The sequence below is a fragment of the Daphnia pulicaria genome, chromosome 7 (genome assembly GCF_021234035.1).
Source record: "Daphnia pulicaria isolate SC F1-1A chromosome 7, SC_F0-13Bv2, whole genome shotgun sequence".
Lineage (NCBI taxonomy): Eukaryota > Metazoa > Arthropoda > Branchiopoda > Diplostraca > Daphniidae > Daphnia > Daphnia pulicaria.
In genome coordinates this window covers 6,351,294-6,369,766 of record NC_060919.1, presented here as the reverse complement: position 1 = coordinate 6,369,766, position 18,473 = coordinate 6,351,294, and the positions used below count along the sequence as shown (strand labels likewise).

General features: G+C 37.5%; 2 protein-coding genes and 2 long non-coding RNA genes across 4 annotated transcripts; all 4 read right to left on the bottom strand.

Moving 5' to 3' along the window:
• Window positions 1-1,144: 1,144 nt before the first annotated feature.
• LOC124349314 lies at window positions 1,145-1,734 on the bottom strand. Its single transcript, XR_006920266.1, has 3 exons — window positions 1,692-1,734; window positions 1,485-1,584; window positions 1,145-1,393 (listed from the first exon to the last, which is right to left on the bottom strand). It is a non-coding gene; the product is annotated as an uncharacterized LOC124349314 (long non-coding RNA).
• Window positions 1,735-4,896: 3,162 nt separating this feature from the next.
• Window positions 4,897-5,313, bottom strand: LOC124349320. Its single transcript, XR_006920272.1, has 3 exons — window positions 5,271-5,313; window positions 5,064-5,163; window positions 4,897-4,972 (listed from the first exon to the last, which is right to left on the bottom strand). It is a non-coding gene; the product is annotated as an uncharacterized LOC124349320 (long non-coding RNA).
• A 4,739-nt stretch (window positions 5,314-10,052) lies between these two features.
• LOC124349275 (elongator complex protein 1-like) lies at window positions 10,053-15,281 on the bottom strand. Its single transcript, XM_046799748.1, has 19 exons — window positions 15,005-15,281; window positions 14,812-14,937; window positions 14,586-14,748; window positions 14,335-14,517; window positions 14,053-14,270; window positions 13,802-13,986; window positions 13,622-13,737; window positions 13,179-13,563; window positions 12,626-13,120; window positions 12,404-12,568; window positions 12,238-12,340; window positions 12,064-12,169; window positions 11,861-11,988; window positions 11,392-11,798; window positions 11,131-11,324; window positions 10,711-11,064; window positions 10,488-10,651; window positions 10,299-10,389; window positions 10,053-10,221 (listed from the first exon to the last, which is right to left on the bottom strand). The coding sequence occupies exons 1-19, from the start codon at window positions 15,155-15,157 to the stop codon at window positions 10,157-10,159; spliced, it is 3,801 nt and encodes a 1,266-aa protein (XP_046655704.1). The 5' UTR covers window positions 15,158-15,281; the 3' UTR covers window positions 10,053-10,156.
• A 172-nt stretch (window positions 15,282-15,453) lies between these two features.
• Window positions 15,454-18,130, bottom strand: LOC124349280 (poly(A) RNA polymerase, mitochondrial-like). Its single transcript, XM_046799758.1, has 6 exons — window positions 17,808-18,130; window positions 17,574-17,740; window positions 17,282-17,509; window positions 16,873-17,217; window positions 16,725-16,810; window positions 15,454-16,657 (listed from the first exon to the last, which is right to left on the bottom strand). Exons 1-6 carry the CDS (start codon window positions 17,974-17,976, stop codon window positions 15,529-15,531), a joined length of 2,124 nt encoding a protein of 707 aa, XP_046655714.1. The 5' UTR covers window positions 17,977-18,130; the 3' UTR covers window positions 15,454-15,528.
• Between the last annotated feature and the right edge of the window lie 343 nt (window positions 18,131-18,473).

Sequence of the window (18,473 nt, the reverse complement as noted above, 5' to 3'; positions counted from 1 at the left end):
TCAAATACTATGAGGCGACTTTACTCACAATGCCAAAGTGAAGTGTCTAAGACCAACGGGAATAATTAAGGCTAAACAATGTATTGATAACGGACAGATCATACAATAAGGTGAACTAATAATATTAAATAGTGAGACGATAAATAAGTGAGACAATACTACTTGTATGGAGAAAATGTGGTAGCGGGCTGAGCGGTTAGGCTTGTTGAGAAACGGCAAGTTACGAGGTACAGCGGGAAATGGCACTTTAGCTTAAATAACAGGCACTGAGAACAAGGGAAAATATAACTAATACAATACCAAAAAGGAGAGTGCGACTGAAACACAATGGTAGTGTGAATGCCGTGAGAGAATGCAGTACAGAATAACATTTACATACAGTTTTTATATTAATTCTGGCTGCACGGTTAGCATAGGCCTAGAGAGGAAGTATAGGGAGCAGACATGTTTAGGCCTAGAGAGGATGGTATAGGGAAACGTGAGCAGACACGTTAAGACATGGTCAGAGCGGAGACGGACGAAAAGGGAGTTTCTTATTGAAAAGCGTTGAAGGAAAAAGGAAAATATATTTATATAGTGTCGTAAAAGATAAAAGTACGCCTAAAGTTAATATAGCAAAAAGGGAAAGGGGATAGTAAAAAGGGAAAAGGATGGGGCGAGTTGGTGGCAGAGATGGGGTGAGTTGGCGTCAGAGATGGGGCAAGTTGGCGGCAGAGATGGGGCGAGTTGGCGGCAGATTCAAATGGTAGCAGCCTCCTCTGGTATGAGATGGAGTATAGCGGAAGCGACATCTAGTAGTCGACGTTAGAGATTGTCTTGTAGAAAGGAAAAGTAACAGAAAAACGGGAGTCGACCGAGCGTTCTGTTACACATATGTTTCTCGGTAATTCAGTAAACGACCATTTACTTGTTTAAGATTTATGTAGGCTCCAATTTGTTGGCTAGTAGGAGTACCTTCAGAATGTCGATTACAATTTGTGTGAGCTGACTCCATAAACCTTTGCGAAAATAATTGCCGAAAATCAAAGCTCTGAATCTCAAAACCTTTCATGTTCTCGAAGTAGTAAAACGGATACAGTGAAATGAAATCATTTGTAGGATAATTTAAAACGATTCATTATAGGAAGTTTTCTTCAATCGGAACTTAATTTTGTATTTCTTTAACTCGTGGTTTACAAGCTAATTGCAGTATTTATCTATTTTCAATTCAGATTTTTAACAAATTGGCGAAGTTCACCAGCTTCCATCTTCATTTCTTCCTTCGAGCGCAAGTGAACTGCATCTCCTGTATCGTGCTTCTCCAGCTCAGGTAAAGTCGCTCGTTTTACTCTCGCTGATTCTTTGTATTGATCGGCGGTTTGGAGGAAATCTAGGTTATATCCTGGGGCAAAATCTGTCAAATCGACACAAATACTGTTGTAGTTTCGAGTAGACTAAAAGTATCTTTTAATAAGCAGAGCGATTTAGAAAAACAAACATTTTACCTCCATCGTGTTTACTAAAGCGGCCAGCGACTGGTCCGGAACACAGCAACAAGATGACGGCCACCGAAATTGTAGCAATTGTCAACTGACGATTCATTTTCTAATTTTTAATAATTCCATTGAAATGTTTATTATACATAAACAACGAAACAGATAAAGTCATAGAAATGGGAGGAAATTCAACGAATTAAGACATTTTTTATTTACCAGTGAAGTTTGTAGGTGAGTCTTCTATCGACAGAAAAAGGCAAGTTGTTCCTTATTCTTTGTTCTGGGTCTGTTTATATACCCGCGAGATTCCCCGATAGTTTGTCAGGGGAGATCGGATGCCGTGGAAGGGTTCAGGGAACCTGTTAATACCTGCCCTTTAACTGGGTTTCTCCAATCCGAAGGTTGAAAAGTCAGTGATATAGTACAGCGCGAAACCGGGAAATTCCCCGCTCTTCTTTTGAGAGCAAACCAAAATCAGAGGATTTGAGCGAGAAAGCTACAAGCGTGGAAAAATCTATACATTTGCATATATGAGAGAAAGAAATCGCACTACTTAAAAAATGGAACATTGGCGATTTTCCACTTCTTGTGATTGCTTTAGCTCCTAAACTCAAACGATTCAGTATTTGCAATGTGACCTGCAGAATGACAGAAGAAAGTCGCAGTCTTAACTCCTAAGCTTTGTTTCGTTTTAGCCATCACAAAATAATTGCTGACTGATTGAATTCATTCTTAATGTAAGACAGGTTTTTGTCTAATTAATCAAACTGGGGCAGAAATCTTTTGCTGTTGACAAAGAACGGAATCACCACCTACAAAGGAAGTTATTTTGTAGGCAAGGAGATTGAATATGGGCAGTTTGATTGGTTGGTGAAGAGAAAAAGACTCAATTAAAACATAATTGAATTGTGAAAGGAAAGAAAGTTTTAATAACGTAAGGTATTTTTTATAAGTTATGTAACCGTTCACTCGTCTTTCATTCAGTAAATTTGGCCCCTTCCCCTCCTTTGGTTGGGAACAGAGAACGCTTCCGATGGTGGATCATCCACCAGAACCCCTTGACTTTTGCTAAAATAATGCCTTCAAAGTTTTGTGTACCTTTCCAAAAGCTCGTGCGTTAATTCCCGGTTAACGTTATTAGTGATTTCAAATAGATAACACAGGTCACCCTACTAAAACACCGCATACTAATAACGTTATATGATGGTCAAAAACGAATGTGTACAACCACATCGATTTTTCGAACGCGTGTATTTATCTAATTTTTGTTCGAAGAAATTCAACTTAAATTTTAGATTCGCTTAACGTTCATAGCATGTACGAATACAACAATCAATATCAGCACCTAAAATGAACATAAATTTTAGGAACGGATTTGAAGGTGAAATCTAGAAAGTAGATATTTCACATTTGTAATAAACATCTTACGTTAATAGAACATTAAACGCTGATCATATATCTAATCCGCAAAATCGTATATTCATGTGACGTGCGGGATCGCATGTAATATAGGAAAATTATGCTTCTATTTTGAATGTTGGGCGAATGTTCATATAACCTCTCCATTTGTACAAAGGTGTACGTGATTCTAGCCTCTTGGCGCCATAAATTTTGATAGGAACAAATAGCTTAATGGTAGAGCACTGGCCATGTATGCCAAAGGTCTGTGGTTCGATTCCCAGCTCCGACTTCTCTAATATAACGCTTCGGAAGCATGTCAGATTGGATATAGATACCAATGTATGTGTATGTTTTTTGTATGTTCTATGAACATACCAAAGGTATTCAGAAGAGAACTATAATAGTATATGACTAAATGGACATTGAATGCGCGGCAATAGGGAATCAAAAATGAACATTATATTCATATACCATTTGAACATCCACATACTTTTTTTGAATCTCAGATTTACATGCAATGAACGTCGACGTTTTAGTAGGGCAAGTTTGACGATGCGCAAACAATCTGAAGAACATCGTAAACCAAAGAATGCTCTTTATTAGTAGAGAGATATGCTGATGATGTAGAAGATAATTCAAGATGAAATCGATACATATGTAAAGGTCGACACAACGGAATCATTGTGCCACCGATACGAAGAACTTAAATACTATGAGGCGACTTTACTCACAATGCCAAAGTGAAGTGTCTAAGACCAACGGGAATAATTAAGGCTAAACAATGTATTGATAACGGACAGATCATACAATAAGGTGAACTAATAATATTAAATAGTGAGACGATAAATAAGTGAGACAATACTACTTGTATGGAGAAAATGTGGTAGCGGGCTGAGCGGTTAGGCTTGTTGAGAAACGGCAAGTTACGAGGTACAGCGGGAAATGGCACTTTAGCTTAAATAACAGGCACTGAGAACAAGGGAAAATATAACTAATACAATACCAAAAAGGAGAGTGCGACTGAAACACAATGGTAGTGTGAATGCCGTGAGAGAATGCAGTACAGAATAACATTTACATACAGTTTTTATATTAATTCTGGCTGCACGGTTAGCATAGGCCTAGAGAGGAAGTATAGGGAGCAGACATGTTTAGGCCTAGAGAGGATGGTATAGGGAAACGTGAGCAGACACGTTAAGACATGGTCAGAGTGGAGACGGACGAAAAGGGAGTTTCTTATTGAAAAGCGTTGAAGGAAAAAGGAAAATATATTTATATAGTGTCGTAAAAGATAAAAGTACGCCTAAAGTTAATATAGCAAAAAGGGAAAGGGGATAGTAAAAAGGGAAAAGGATGGGGCGAGTTGGTGGCAGAGATGGGGTGAGTTGGCGTCAGAGATGGGGCAAGTTGGCGGCAGAGATGGGGCGAGTTGGCGGCAGATTCAAATGGTAGCAGCCTCCTCTGGTATGAGATGGAGTATAGCGGAAGCGACATCTAGTAGTCGACGTTAGAGATTGTCTTGTAGAAAGGAAAAGTAACAGAAAAACGGGAGTCGACCGAGCGTTCTGTTACACATATGTTTCTCGGTAATTCAGTAAACGACCATTTACTTGTTTAAGATTTATGTAGGCTCCAATTTGTTGGCTAGCAGGAGTACCTTCAGAATGTCGATTACAATTTGTGTGAGCTGACTCCATAAACCTTTGCGAAAATAATTGCCGAAAATCAAAGCTCTGAATCTCAAAACCTTTCATGTTCTCGAAGTAGTAAAACGGATACAGTGAAATGAAATCATTTGTAGGATAATTTAAAACGATTTATTATAGGAAGTTTTCTTCAATCGGAACTTAATTTTGTATTTCTTTAACTCGTGGTTTACAAGCTAATTGCAGTATTTATCTATTTTCAATTCAGATTTTTAACAAATTGGCGAAGTTCACCAGCTTCCATCTTCATTTCTTCCTTCGAGCGCAAGTAAACTGCATCTCCTGTATCGTGCTTCTCCAGCTCAGGTAAAGTCGCTCGTTCTACTCTCGCTGATTCTTTGTATTGATCGGCGGTTTGGAGGAAATCTAGGTTATATCCTGGGGCAAAATCTGTCAAATCGACACAAATACTGTTGTAGTTTCGAGTAGACTAAAAGTATCTTTTAATAAGCAGAGCGATTTAGAAAAACAAACATTTTACCTCCATCGTGTTTACTAAAGCGGCCAGCGACTGGTCCGGAACACAGCAACAAGATGACGGCCACCGAAATTGTAGCAATTGTCAACTGACGATTCATTTTCTAATTTTTAATAATTCCATTGAAATGTTTATTATACATAAACAACGAAACAGATAAAGTCATAGAAATGGGAGGAAATTCAACGAATTAAGACATTTTTTATTTACCAGTGAAGTTTGTAGGTGAGTCTTCTATCGACAGAAAAAGGCAAGTTATTCCTTATTCTTTGTTCTGCGTCTGTTTATATACCTGAGAGATTCCCCGATAGTTTGTCAGAGGAGATCGGATGCCGTGGAAGGGTTCTGGGAACCTGTTAATACCTGCCCTTTAACTGGGTTTCTCCAATCCAAAGGTTGGAAAGTCAGTGATATAGTACAGCGCGAAACCGGGAAATTTCCCGCTCTTCTTTTGAGAGCAAACCAAAATCAGAGGATTTGAGCAAGGAAGCTACAAGTGTGGAAAAATCTATACATTTGCATATATGAGAGAAAGAAATCGCACTACTTAAAAAATGGAACATTGGCGATTTTCCACTTCTTGTGATTGCTTTAGCTCCTAAACTCAAACGATTCAGTATTTGCAATGTGACCTGCAGAATGACAGAAGAAAGTCGCAGTCTAAACTCCTAAGCTTTGTTTCGTTTTAGCCATCACAAAATAATTGCTGACTGATTGAATTCATTCTTAATGTAAGACAGGTTTTTGTCTAATTAATCAAACTGGGGCAGAAATCTTTTGCTGTTGACAAAGAACGGAATCACCACCTACAAAGGAAGTTATTTTGTAGGCAAGGAGATTGAATATGGGCAGTTTGATTGGTTGGCGAAGAGAAAAAGACTCAATTAAAACATAATTGAATTGTGAAAGGAAAGAAAGTTTTAATAACGTAAGGTATTTTTTATAAGTTATGTAACCGTTCACTCGTCTTTCATTCAGTAAATTTGGCCCCTTCCCCTCCTTTGGTTGGAAACAGAGAACGCTTCCGATGGTGGATCATCCACCAGAACCCCTTGACTTTTGCTAAAATAATGCCTTCAAAGTTTTTTGTTCATTTCCAAAAGCCCGTGCGTTAATTCCTGGTTAACGTTTATTAGTGATTTTAAATAGATAACGCAGGTCAAGTTTGACGATGCGTAAATGATCTGAAGACCATTGCAAACCAAAGAATGCTTTTTATTAGTTGAAAGATATGCTGATGATGTAAAAGATAATTCAAGATGAAATCGATACATATGTTTCTCGGTAATTCAGTAAACGATCGTTTACTTGTTTAAGATTTGTGTAGGCTCTAATTTGTTGGCTAGTAGGAGTACCTTCAGAATGTCGATTACAATTTGTGTGAGCTGACTCCATAAACCTTTGCGAAAATAATTGCCGAAAATCAATGCTCTGAATCTCAAAACCTTTCATGATCTCGAAGTAGTAAAACGGATACAGTGAAATGAAATCATTTGTAGGATAATTTAAAACGATTCATTATAGGAAGTTTTCTTCAATCGGAACTTAATTGTTTATTTCTTGAACTCGTGGTTTACAAGCTAATTGCAGTAGGGGAGACCGGACCCATGTTGGACACTGTTCCAAGTTGGACAGTGTCTTAAAATATAGTGAAAATTGCTTTAAAATTCTAGATTTCACACGAATTGTTCTAGATGTGATGTTGCTAGATCCTGTGTAGTTTAATTAATTTCCCGACAGTAGAACGGGAGTTATAGGAGGAAGAAAAAAACACGATAAATTATTGCAAAATTTTTCACCCGAATTATTGATCTTGCTCCAAGTTTGTTTGAGTAAAAAAAATTTTAAACACATCAGTGTGTAAAACTGTTTATCCTTTACAATTGTGTGTAAGAAAATTATTTTTAGGTGCTTTGGTGTAGGGGAGACTGGAGTATACCGGGACACCGGGTCAAAAGGGACAGTGGGGGGAAAAATAGTAGATGTTCATAAAATTTAAAAAAAAAATTAGTATGTTATTTAAATACGTATAATATACTTTGGCATGAAATTTGGTTGAGTTTTGTCAATAACTGCATGAGTTATTGACGAACGACCTTTTATAAGAAAAAAGGTTCATTAACAAAATAATCCAATTGAAACATTTATAAACTCAAAGAGTCTATGCAGTGGAACACTTTTTCAATTTTTTTCAATTTTATTAATGAAATTTAAGGCGAAAACGGAGGACGTCCCTCACCACCCACCCCATTGTCCTCACTTACCCCAAAAAATAGGCTCCTCCCATAAATCTGAGTAAACTTTAAAGGTCTTTTATGGGAAAATGGTTTATTATAAAATTATACAAAAAATATGGGGGGTACATTACAATAGGGAATACATAAAAAAAATTTTTTAAAGAAATTAAATGATTAGTTGGGGAGATATAGGGGGCAAACGAAAACCGTCCCGTTTTACTCCAGTCTCCCCTACCTACAATTAATTAATTTGCGGGGGGCATGATTTTGAGGCCATTTTGAACAGTTCCAATGGGTAGGGGAGACTGGAGTATACCGGGACACCGGGTTAAAAAGGGCAGTAGGGGGGAAAATAGTAAATATTAATAAAATTAAGAAAAATTTTAGTATGTTATATCAATACGTATATTCTACTTTGGCATGAAATTTGGTTGAGTTTTGTCAATAACTGTATGAGTTATTGACAAAACTAAAAAAAAACTGTTTTTTTTTTAGTTATCTTTGTCTCCGCTATTTTATGTTTATAGAAAGAAATAAACACTAATGGCATGTAAATTTAAAATGAAAATGAAGAGAAATCATTTCTTGATCGTTAGGAAAAAAATTAGAATTTTAGATCAATTAGTTTAGACAGTATTAACTTTTTAAAAAAAGTGTCTAAACCGGGAAATCGGGACAGCTGTTTTTGACTATTTTGGGACAGTTACGGGCCAATCAGCGTACAGCATTTTAAAGAGGCTTGATTTCCTGACCTGGCAACGCAGGATATCCTACTGCTCCATAAGGAATTTTGTTTATATAAGAAAAAAGGTTCATTAACAAAATAATCCAATTGAAACATTTATAAACTCAAAGAGTCTATGCAGTGGAACACTTTTTCAATTTTTTTCAATTTTATTAATGAAATTTAAGGCGAAAACGGAGGACGTCCCTCACCACCCACCCCAGTGTCCTCACTCACCCCAAAAAATAGGCTCCTCCCATAAATCTGAGTAAACTTTAAAGGTCTTTTATGGGGAAATGGTTTATTATAAAATTATACAAAAAATAGGGGGGGTACATTACAATAGGGAATACATAAAGAAAACATTTTAAAGAAATTAAATGATTAGTTGGGGAGATATAGGGGGCAAACGAAAACCGTCCCATTTTACTCCAGTCTCCCCTAATATTGGACAATGGGTAATATATTGACTTCAGCGCCACCTACATTTTTTCCCTATCTCGCCCCATATAAAAGTTGTAATTCTTTCCCTTTAACAAAACTTTTTCAGTTTTAAACATATAATTTCCAAAATTTGTTTGGGGTTAAACTACATTACCATCTACATTTCCTAATTTTTTCATAATTTTTTATTCATACTATCCCTCTTTTAATACCCTGTCTAACATGGTACAGGCGTCTGTCCAATATTACCCCGGCCTGGTAAAAAAACACAAAAAAATTCAAACCTCAATAACTTTTATGCTTTTAAAGGTACGTAACTGAAAAAAATCATGGGTGTGCGGTAATTATTTAAGCGTGTTGGAAAGGCTTAATTATTTAGGCGTGTGAAGGAAAGGAGAGAATGAAAAAAAGAGGGGACCAGACTTTCCTTCCCTCGGGCACGATTTACCCGTAAAGCCTATACGGTAACCACAATGGGCGAGCCAAATAAAAATCTTCTGTTCACGGCACCCCTTCACACTGCAACGCGACGCAAAGGGGTCGGCTTGACCCATACCTTTGGATTCGAATAAGGTCTATATACCCGCGAGATTCCCCGATAGTTTGTCAGAGGAGATCAGATGCCGTGGAAGGGTTCAGGGAACCTGTTAATACCTGCCCTTTAACTAGGTTTTCATCAAACCGAAGGTTAGAAAGTCGTTGATGATGCAAAAATTTAGGTTTCCGAATCATTTAAAAAACAGTATTATTATTCATTGTTCTCGTCTACTCCATGCGTTGGCTGATGCATGAATTACTAATTAGGTCGCCTTGGTTTTCAATGCCATCATCTTCAGTTAGAAAAATCGTAACATTTTATTCTTTCTTTTACAGGTTATAATGGTGATGGTGCTTGTGAATGCTGTCTGCTTATTTATTTAACTGGCTTATGATCTGAGGAAAACTTTTAAGCGATATGGGTCTAACCAGGAATCCTACTATGACTTATCGCCCCCTAGCTTTACTGGCCACACACCCTTCACTCTTCTTACTTGTCCAGGTAATCTTATCTCCCTAGAATAGTCAATCAAGGTAGAGTCTTCCCCTGTCTTATTTAGCTGGGCTCTGCAAGTGTAAATTGGATCGAAATTTCTTTTCGTTTGTACCGAACATTTTTTACTATAATAAAATAGTGTAACGATATATAGTGATAAATAAAGCAATTATGAAAAGAAAATTGAAAATCATGATCCCATTTCATGGTATAAGTTCAAGTTAAACCATTTTTCCATTTCCACAGACACAGAAGCAGATGATTCCAGCTAAGATGGTAACTTGAAGTGTGATGATCTGTACAAATCTTATTAGCCATGATAAAATGACTAAACCTTATTACATCAGTCGTTTCCGGTTGTGACGTAAATATTTTTAGTTGCGGATAAAAGAAACTGTAACTAGTATCTGTTTTTTGTTTTCTACCGGACGGTAGACTTATTAATTTTCCTTCAATCTCCGTATAAGAAGCCCCTTTTCTTTTTTGCTAAAATGAGACGGTAAATTGGTCTACTCGTCGAAGCGTCGAGTTACAAAACTTATACACTCCATATGTCAACAGTAGATATCTCTATTCAAATAGAGAAACGATGAGCTCGAACAAAAGAATAGAATTCCATTTCATTCTATGATCAAGCAATACAATTAAAAAATTATAGTTATTTAAGGCTGTCGAGTTTCCAAGACGCATCTGGTGAGTCAGGTGGGCTGCGTAATTTGGGGTCTGAAAATATAATTAAAACTTTAACATATCATTTTTTCGGACTTAACATAACAAAATATAAAATGCGTATGCCTTACCAAGCTCCAAGTAACGCGTAGAGAAGAACTCTTCTTTCTCTTGGTTGACTTGTGAAATTATCATCTCAGTAGTAGCTAACGGACCAAAGTTCTGCAAAAATATAAAGAACTTGTTTCAGTTAAAAGCTGTAACTACATGATTAACATGGTTCAAAAGAGTTCAAAAGTTTTAAGAAAGTTAAACCCGACCTTGTCGTTTTCTTGATTTTTCTGGATCAAAGAGAAGTTCCAAATATCTTTCTTTTTGTCTTCCATTTTCTTTACAAGTAACTCAGCTTTACTCTGAAAGCATTTTGCTCGGCTCCAGTCTTTTGAAATGAGCAAGTCTCCTCTAAGAAGTCGGCCGACGTCCTCTAGATATAAAAATTATAATAATGTTACATAAAAACAGACGGATTGAGAACAAACTTACGAAGAACAGAAGACATTGATGAGTAGAGAACGTGCAGCTCGTTGATGATGGCCATATCTTCAAATGGGCTACCTTCTTTAAGTCGTAACTTCTTCCTTTCCTGTTTACGGCGATTCTTGGACGACCGAAATGTCTTTCCTGATGTACCGGTAGTATGAGTAAAAATGCTACTACCCGTTTCTGAATAAAGATCTCCATGGTCCGTTTCGGCAGGAGGATGATCACGTTTGTAAAGCAAATCTTGCCGGACGACAGATAAGCGTTGAGTGTACTTGCTGTATTCGTTTCCCATTTGTTCCAGTTTACCTTCCATCATCTGGAAGGCTCCTTCTAACTCAGTTTTTAGCGTTGTCTCTATACAACCAGCAAATGGATAGTTGAACAAAAGAATCTATATTGAAATGGGAGACGCCGTCATACCTGCCCAGTTATCCATACTGTGTCTATATGCTAGAGCCCAAGCTTCACTGAAGAAGAGGCCATCAATTAAACATTGTCCAGTTAACTGATAGTCTTTCAGGTTGTATTCAGCTAGATGAGCGGCGTCCTTGTGCTTCTTTAAAGAGCGTAGGCGAGTCACCAATATGGTCACCAAATTCTTCGTATCTACATCGCTGTAGGAAGACAATTACATTAAATTGGAAAAAAAAATAACGTAATCAAAACAGAAACGAAATTTACCTCATTTCAACAAAGGAAGCAATGGATAGGCAGTTTTCCCACAGACCACATTGCTTAAATGAATCCACCGCCAGATTGTAGAGCCCCACCCGCTGGTAAAGATAACCGGCCTCTTCGTGATTTTCCCTGGAAACCAAGATTTCAGCTTGAAGGCACGTAGCCGCTTGTAAAGCTTCTTTGACTTCGCTCATAGGTAAAACATTGCACAATTCGTCGATGACCGAAACGTAAACTCTATGCAGTTTCATGTAACTGTTGATCTGTTCTGTTTTAATAGGCCGGCAACGGCACAAGTGACGGACGGCTAAATCGTAGCGCTTCAAAGAGTTGTCGATAGTAAAACGACGTTCGTTTTCATCGGCCATGGCTTTTAGTTCATTCAAAAATGCCAGATACTCCTTGGGATCCTATAACAACACCATAATTTGAAAAGTTGGAATAAATTGGTTACAAAACAAGTTGACGATACCTTTTGGCTCCGATGTGCTACCATCAAAGTTAACTGTAAATCGTAAGTAGCCAATGCTTCTTTGTAAAGTTGGTCTCCGTCAACCAAAACGGCCATGTATTTCAGTGCCTGATCTTTCAATGATTCCTCTATAATAATCGATAGTATCATTAGAAGTAAAACTGTGTGAATAAAAATCTACTCAATAAAACATTAAAAATTACCCGCAAGGACTTGAACCCTCTTTAAGGCTGCGTCAACCATTCCTTGTTTGATATATGAAGTTACTACTGGAAGAAGGTATTTTTGGCTGTCTGATTCAAACATAACCTAAGAAATCAATAATAAAATTAATGCGATGCAATGCGTAATTAATAAGTGTAAAAAGTTTGCAATACTTCTCTAAGTTTATTACAAATTCTGTCGACTTTTTCTTCATCCTTCGGCACAGATTTCTCTTCATAATGATTTTGGTACATTGTCGTAGTAAAATCTTCGTTCCTGAGAGGAAAAATGAAATTTATCTGGTTTTTCATCAAATTGAATTTGAATAAAGGTAAATACTGTAGTTCTCCTAGAAAGAGGTTGAGATTTGCAACATCGACGCAGCTAATTTGCTCGACAAACTGTGAGCAATGTTCCAGAAAAGCGCTGGGATTATGATCGTATAAAAGATTCAAATTTATTCGTTGCTTCTTCATCAAGTCAAACGCAGCAGCAAACGATTTCCTGAAATTTAAAGTTGTTTTAGTCTTACTCGTAAAAGCTAGCGCATTTTGATCTTACCCATCAATTAGGGATTTCATAATGTTCAAAGACAAAGCTCGAGGGTGAATGGCTTCCAAATTGCCTCGTGGCATTTGCAATACAACAGCAGTTTCACTTGCGACTGCATGAACCAATTTAGCTCCCCTTTCTATGGCTCTCTCCGTGATCGCAAGGTTAGAATTGGAAATGTGGGCAAGAGGAAGGCAAAGCAACCTATGTTTCTGGAGGGAAGTGACTACCAAGAAATCTGAATGAATGACGAAGGAGCTGATGGCTGACAAAATTTCCTTTCCGTCGACGTAAAGTCGCCCGCTGGCCGCCAGACCAATTACATGCCCATTAATCGATTCCAAACGATAACAAAATTCGGGGAATACGATTGAATCGGAAAGTATCATGTCATTAGTGTGCAGTTCTAAAATTTTGCCATCTATTAAATGAATCAATACGGTGTCTCCCTTTTCACGTAAAGATTCTAGACCGCCGATTCTAGAGTCTACCGTTATCGAATCTCTGCAATATAAAAACACAATTAAAAGATTTTCCCTTGAGAGAATAATGAAAAACATACTTGATAGTGATGATAGAATCGCTGATGTTCAATACAACCAACTTATTCATTGAAGAAGCAGCTATTGTGGAGGCATTCAATAGCCGAAAGTGGTACAGCTCAACATAGTCGGGTAAATCCAGTGACGCAGTATAATCCCAGATAGGCTGGAAACGTCCTCCTTCTTTGCAGATGATTTTAATGTCCGGGCGACATGATTTTTCTCCTTCGTCACAATTAGTAAGTTGGAAAAAGTGCAGTTGACCATTTTGAGTCAAAACGCATAGTCGAGTAGAATCGCTTGACATCAAATCAAGTGAATGAATCGATGTAGAAAATTCGATTTCCCAGCCGCACATGGGTGGCGGGACGATAGCTTCTCGCAGGAATGTAATCTTCAATTTGCCTATAAAATACCGTGTTAAATAATACAAAAGTTGAAATATTTATGGTTATTATCTTACAATTGTCGACGACTGCAATACACGCTGGATCACTAGACGTCAATCCTTTGCTGGACGTCACGACGGATTGATAATCCATCATAAGGTAAGTGCCATTGGAGGTAATCACATGTAGCCTGTAAAAATATATATATTTTTTTAAGTGCTGGCATTTTAGTGCTAATTGGTACCTATTAGTACCTATTGGTTTCGATGACATCCCACGTGATCCAAAGCGGCCTAATACCTTTTTCGAAAGGGGAAAAATTCTTCATGTACCAATGATAATTAGCCATTGTCCAAAGTTGGAGACCGTAATTTTCTTGGTCGAGACGAATTAGCACAGCTAGGATCGTGGAGTCACCGTTCCAGTAAGATTCTAAAACCTTTATTCAGACCAAAATATATATTAGGAATATTACATCATTATTCATTAACGTGTGACGTTATACCTGGTGCCCAACGGAGATGTCGAATTCCCCGTGACGTAACCCATTCTTTTCAAAGAATGCCATTTGTTGTTTTCCTTGTTGAACAAGGGAAACGCTGCTCGTAATGAGACCGCTGGCTCCCGATGATCGCCAAGAGAGGCTTTGCTCTAACTGGTTCACAGGTTCGCTCGTTGACTGTAAAAACCCTTCTCTGTTGAAGACTCTTATCAATCGGTGACCTGAAATATTTATATACACACGTTTCTACATAGGAGAACAATTATAAATATTGAGTTGCACTACCCATGCTTGGCTCAACAGCATTAATAGCGAAGAAAAGTCCGTCAGCTCGCCAAACAATACGAGTTTGTTTATCATCCCAATCTGCTAATGTGCACTCAATTTTCTTTTTACTTCGTGCATCTTTGCCTTCCGATCCGTGAAACTGGGTTTCTTTAGAACCCCATCCGACCGACACAAATTTAGCTATAATAATAACAGTATGTTATGAATTTCACAAAGTTATATTAGTAACACAAGTAAAATAAATTCACCTTCACCAAAATCCTGCTGAAAAAGAGGTACTTCCTGAAGGACATCCCAGGTTCGGCTCATCATAAGTACATTTCCCGTTTCAGAAATAATAACCAAAGTTTCCATATCAGGGCTCCAGCAACAAGCTGAAATTCCACCTGAAACATCTCCAACAACATCAAACTAAAAAAAGATCAGAAAACTTCAATATATATTTTTGTATTACGTAAATTGGTTTAAACTAACCTCTGATGAGTTTAGGCTGTAAACAGAGACACTTCCTATTTTAGCCACTATCGCAAGCACATCCTCTTCTGGTAAGTACTTCAAATCCAGAACAGTTCCAACATCTAAAGGCCCTAATATTTCCACCTAAAGATATTGAAAAAGAATTTGTATGCTGAAAATTCATGATAAATTGAGACTTAGAAAGACTTACATTATCTTCTGCATTTTTCTGATCGACATCAAGTTTGCAAAGCTCATTTTGATTGGCAAAATACATACAATTTCTTTCCACGGTCGCTGCACAACAACCCTTTAAGAAAGAGCATGACGCTGATTTCTTATCTATCAACGCTAAATTTCGCATCTTTAGACGAATAATTTAAACAGCCTAAAATAAATTGTGTTGTCTATTCTCTTGTTTCACGTGTAACACAGCAGACAGAAATTTAAATGTCTAGTCGGAGCAGTTTTTCCTAAACGGTGGAAATTGGAAATGTAAAAGAAAGTGTTGCATGAATGATGAATTGCGCTTTGCGCTAAACAGGAAAATATTTTTCAATGTTTATAAAAACAAGGTATTTAGCAGATTTCCAATAGAAATTGTGTCGTTTTGATATTTCGAAGTTCGAACAACTGAATAACAAGACATAGACAATAAGCTTAAAAACAACATCTTTTAACTTTTTATTTTTGTTTACGAACTGTACATCAGCAAATTTTCGATTCAATGAAGTGTTACTTGATTTTATGTTTTTCGACATGCCGTCGATTCCTTTCGGATTTCAGAACCATATTTGCCGGTGTTTTGTTTACTTTCGATCTGGCTCTACCTTGTACTTGATCGGCAAATCCATTCGTGGCATTCGAAGAGGAAACGAGAGGCGCCCTTATTGATGAAGGTGATGTCTTTGAAACGATATTAGCTTTAGAAGGTTTCGATTCAGCCATATTGTTAATCTGCACGTTTGGATCTTCAGAAAATAGAACTCTCATGTCCAACTTTGTCGACCCATTCAGTCCGTTTTGTTGTTGTACTTTGCCGAAAACTCCATTCGTGGCATTGGAACCTGAAACGGTATGTTCCTCTTCGGTTGACTGTTTAATTGGACTGCTCGTCTGTGGTGATGAAGATTCATTATCCGGAACTTTCTTGACATTCAACACGATCTCCTCGTCCGAATCAGCACAAAATAAGTCTTCAATATTTATATTCATAGAATTCAGGTGAGTCGCATCTTGTTTGATTTGACGCATACTTTTTGCTCGTGGAAGAGTCAGTAGTCCCCAGTTTTCTCCTGGGCTTTGATGATCTTGCGTCTCCAAAATGTAAAGAGCATTTCTGGCTTCCATAACTGCCCGAGTAAGTTCTGTCAACGTGACATTTCTACTAACGTTTAGCTCTCGTTCCAACGGGTTTTGCACGTAAAGAGGCTTGGAATCAAGTTTCCTGTTTGAATCTCCCGTTATGATAGAAATAGATCGTTCGTTGAAATCAAAACTTCCAAAAAATCGCAGAAAGCCCATAAATAAATCTTCAAGTGACTCAGAATTTAATTCCTTGCGTTTTTGGAACACGGAAGGATCGCGCAGAAATGTGCAGTTAATGTCTTCGGTCTGCCGTGTGTCCACGTGAGATCTTGCCAGTTTAATCATTTCTCCGAGTGTAGGTAGAATTGGCGGAGTGCGTCGTTGTAGGAAAAACACCACCATAAGAGTTAGCGTAAAATTGGTTATTTGGTTGCCGGGTGTTGGAGAAGTAAGCTTCGCCCATGCGGCCCATTGTCTTACGGCTGTCACTAAAGGACAAAATCTCCAATCTATTTTGTCGTAAAGATACAACAACTCAGACATGAAAACACCAGATCTGTAGAAAAATGAATATGAATATGTATATTTAGAAATAGAGCAAATCACACAAAAATTTAACTTACAATGACATTGATATGTCACAATCAACTCCGGTAAACTCGTGGTGAAATTTTATGATAGGTACTCTTGCTCGCATTATCCGTTGGATCTGTATGAAAAAACAAACTTCAAAATGTGTTTTTATCTAGAATGTTATATCCGCTGGCGAACCTGAACACAGCCTGTTGTATAATTTTGGACCACGTCTGCGAAAAACTCTAAATGTTTTTGCGTCTGCAGCCTGTAATTGTCTATCGCAGCTTTAGCTTGGAATATGAGGGGCGATTGTAGAGCCATTATTTCGGACCCAAAATTGCCTTCAATAGAGATGGCCATGTCCAAATCACAACCATTCCGCGCACTACCGTTGACAAAGGATCCGAAAGGTAGCACTTGTAGACTTGGAAACAAACGCGATAACGTTTGTTCGATTTGAATGCTGGTTAGCCACCTGAGCCTGTGACCGATTTCTGATAAACGGGTTTGATCATCCAAAATTGTCATTTGTTCTGAAATCTGTGATAGTAAAAAGCTTAAATAAATTTGGGAGAATTATGCTATTTATGAATATTATGTTCACCGATTTGGCATTAGAGAGGTGTTCTTGTAAATTGTCATTTGCTGAAATATTTTCTTTGATTATTGGAGGAAGCCTGGAAGATACAGCAGAATATGACTCTGGTGGCATTGCTTTTAGCCATAGGAAAGGTGAGGCAACTGGGATGACTTTATAATTATTGTTGTGAGAACAGCTGGCTAGAAGATTTTTAACTGATGCTTCAGAATCAAACTCTAAAAGTAGTAACTCCTGTAAATATTTTGTTTAAAACATAAATTGGCAGAGAGTGTGTTCATCACATTAGAGTATTTACCTTGTTTTGATATGTGTAATGAAACAGGTTTTTTACATTTCCGTGCCTGGAACACACTTGATTTAACAAAGTAGCAGGCTTAGAAGGATTTCCCACCTGAATAACAACAGAAGATCTGGCTTCTTTCTTCCGAAAACTCACCATCTCATCAAAATGCTGTCTTTTACCTAAAACAGATTTCAATTACATTAGTTTTTTCAATCCTAGATATTTGTGAAATCAAAATGAGTTTACCATCCCCTGTAGCTGTAGATGACTTTGTTTCGGTAATTTTTTTTGTGATTTTAGGTATTCCTGCTGACGTCGAAAAAGCCCTGTCATTTCTAAAGACGTCGAATTTAAGTTTCACTTTATGAAGATATAGTCTGACGTGTTGACTGGATTCTATGAAGGAGTAGTGCATGACTAAATAATAACAAATGACGGCCTAATCTAATGTTGTTAGCACAGCAAGTTTGTTATATTCGGCATGTGGGGGCTGCCATCTTGAAATCCATTCAGAGGGAAAATTCCTTCAAATCGAGTCTTCTGCTGCTGCTGCAAACTGCACGCTGGACAGGAAATCAAAACAAAAACTGAAAAATAAGCATGTTTGATCATTAACCGTTGTTTACAGCAGCAAATCTCTTAAATGGATCTTAAATCTGTCCATAAATATACGATCGATTTAATCTTCCTCTTTACGTCCATTGATTTAATACGTTACTTCAGCGGTTTTGGCAACATGCAGCGCAATTTTCAAATTTACCTTCAAATACAAGCATTTTGGATTTTCTCGCAACGGATTCCCGCTTATAATAGCTTGTCCTAATTGTTGAATATAGAGCCGGACAGTACGTCGAGTTGGTAAATTAAAATACAAGCCTAATCGAGCTAACATATCACTTCACATTTTCACAC

What these genes read in the sequence shown, in the direction of transcription:
- LOC124349280 (XM_046799758.1), bottom strand. Translation starts at nt 17,976, where the DNA reads ATGCACTACTCCTTCATAGAATCCAGTCAACACGTCAGACTATATCTT. An exon ending in ATCTACAGCTACAGGGGATG is followed by an intron (nt 17,741 to 17,807) that starts GTAAACTCATTT and finishes AATCTGTTTTAG; the next exon opens with GTAAAAGACAGCATTTTGAT. An exon ending in ATTACACATATCAAAACAAG is followed by an intron (nt 17,510 to 17,573) that starts GTAAATACTCTA and finishes AAATATTTACAG; the next exon opens with GAGTTACTACTTTTAGAGTT.
- LOC124349275 (XM_046799748.1), bottom strand. Translation starts at nt 15,157, where the DNA reads ATGCGAAATTTAGCGTTGATAGATAAGAAATCAGCGTCATGCTCTTTC. An exon ending in TATTGCAGTCGTCGACAATT is followed by an intron (nt 13,564 to 13,621) that starts GTAAGATAATAA and finishes GGTATTTTATAG; the next exon opens with GCAAATTGAAGATTACATTC. An exon ending in ATCAATGTCTTCTGTTCTTC is followed by an intron (nt 10,652 to 10,710) that starts GTAAGTTTGTTC and finishes TTTTATATCTAG; the next exon opens with AGGACGTCGGCCGACTTCTT.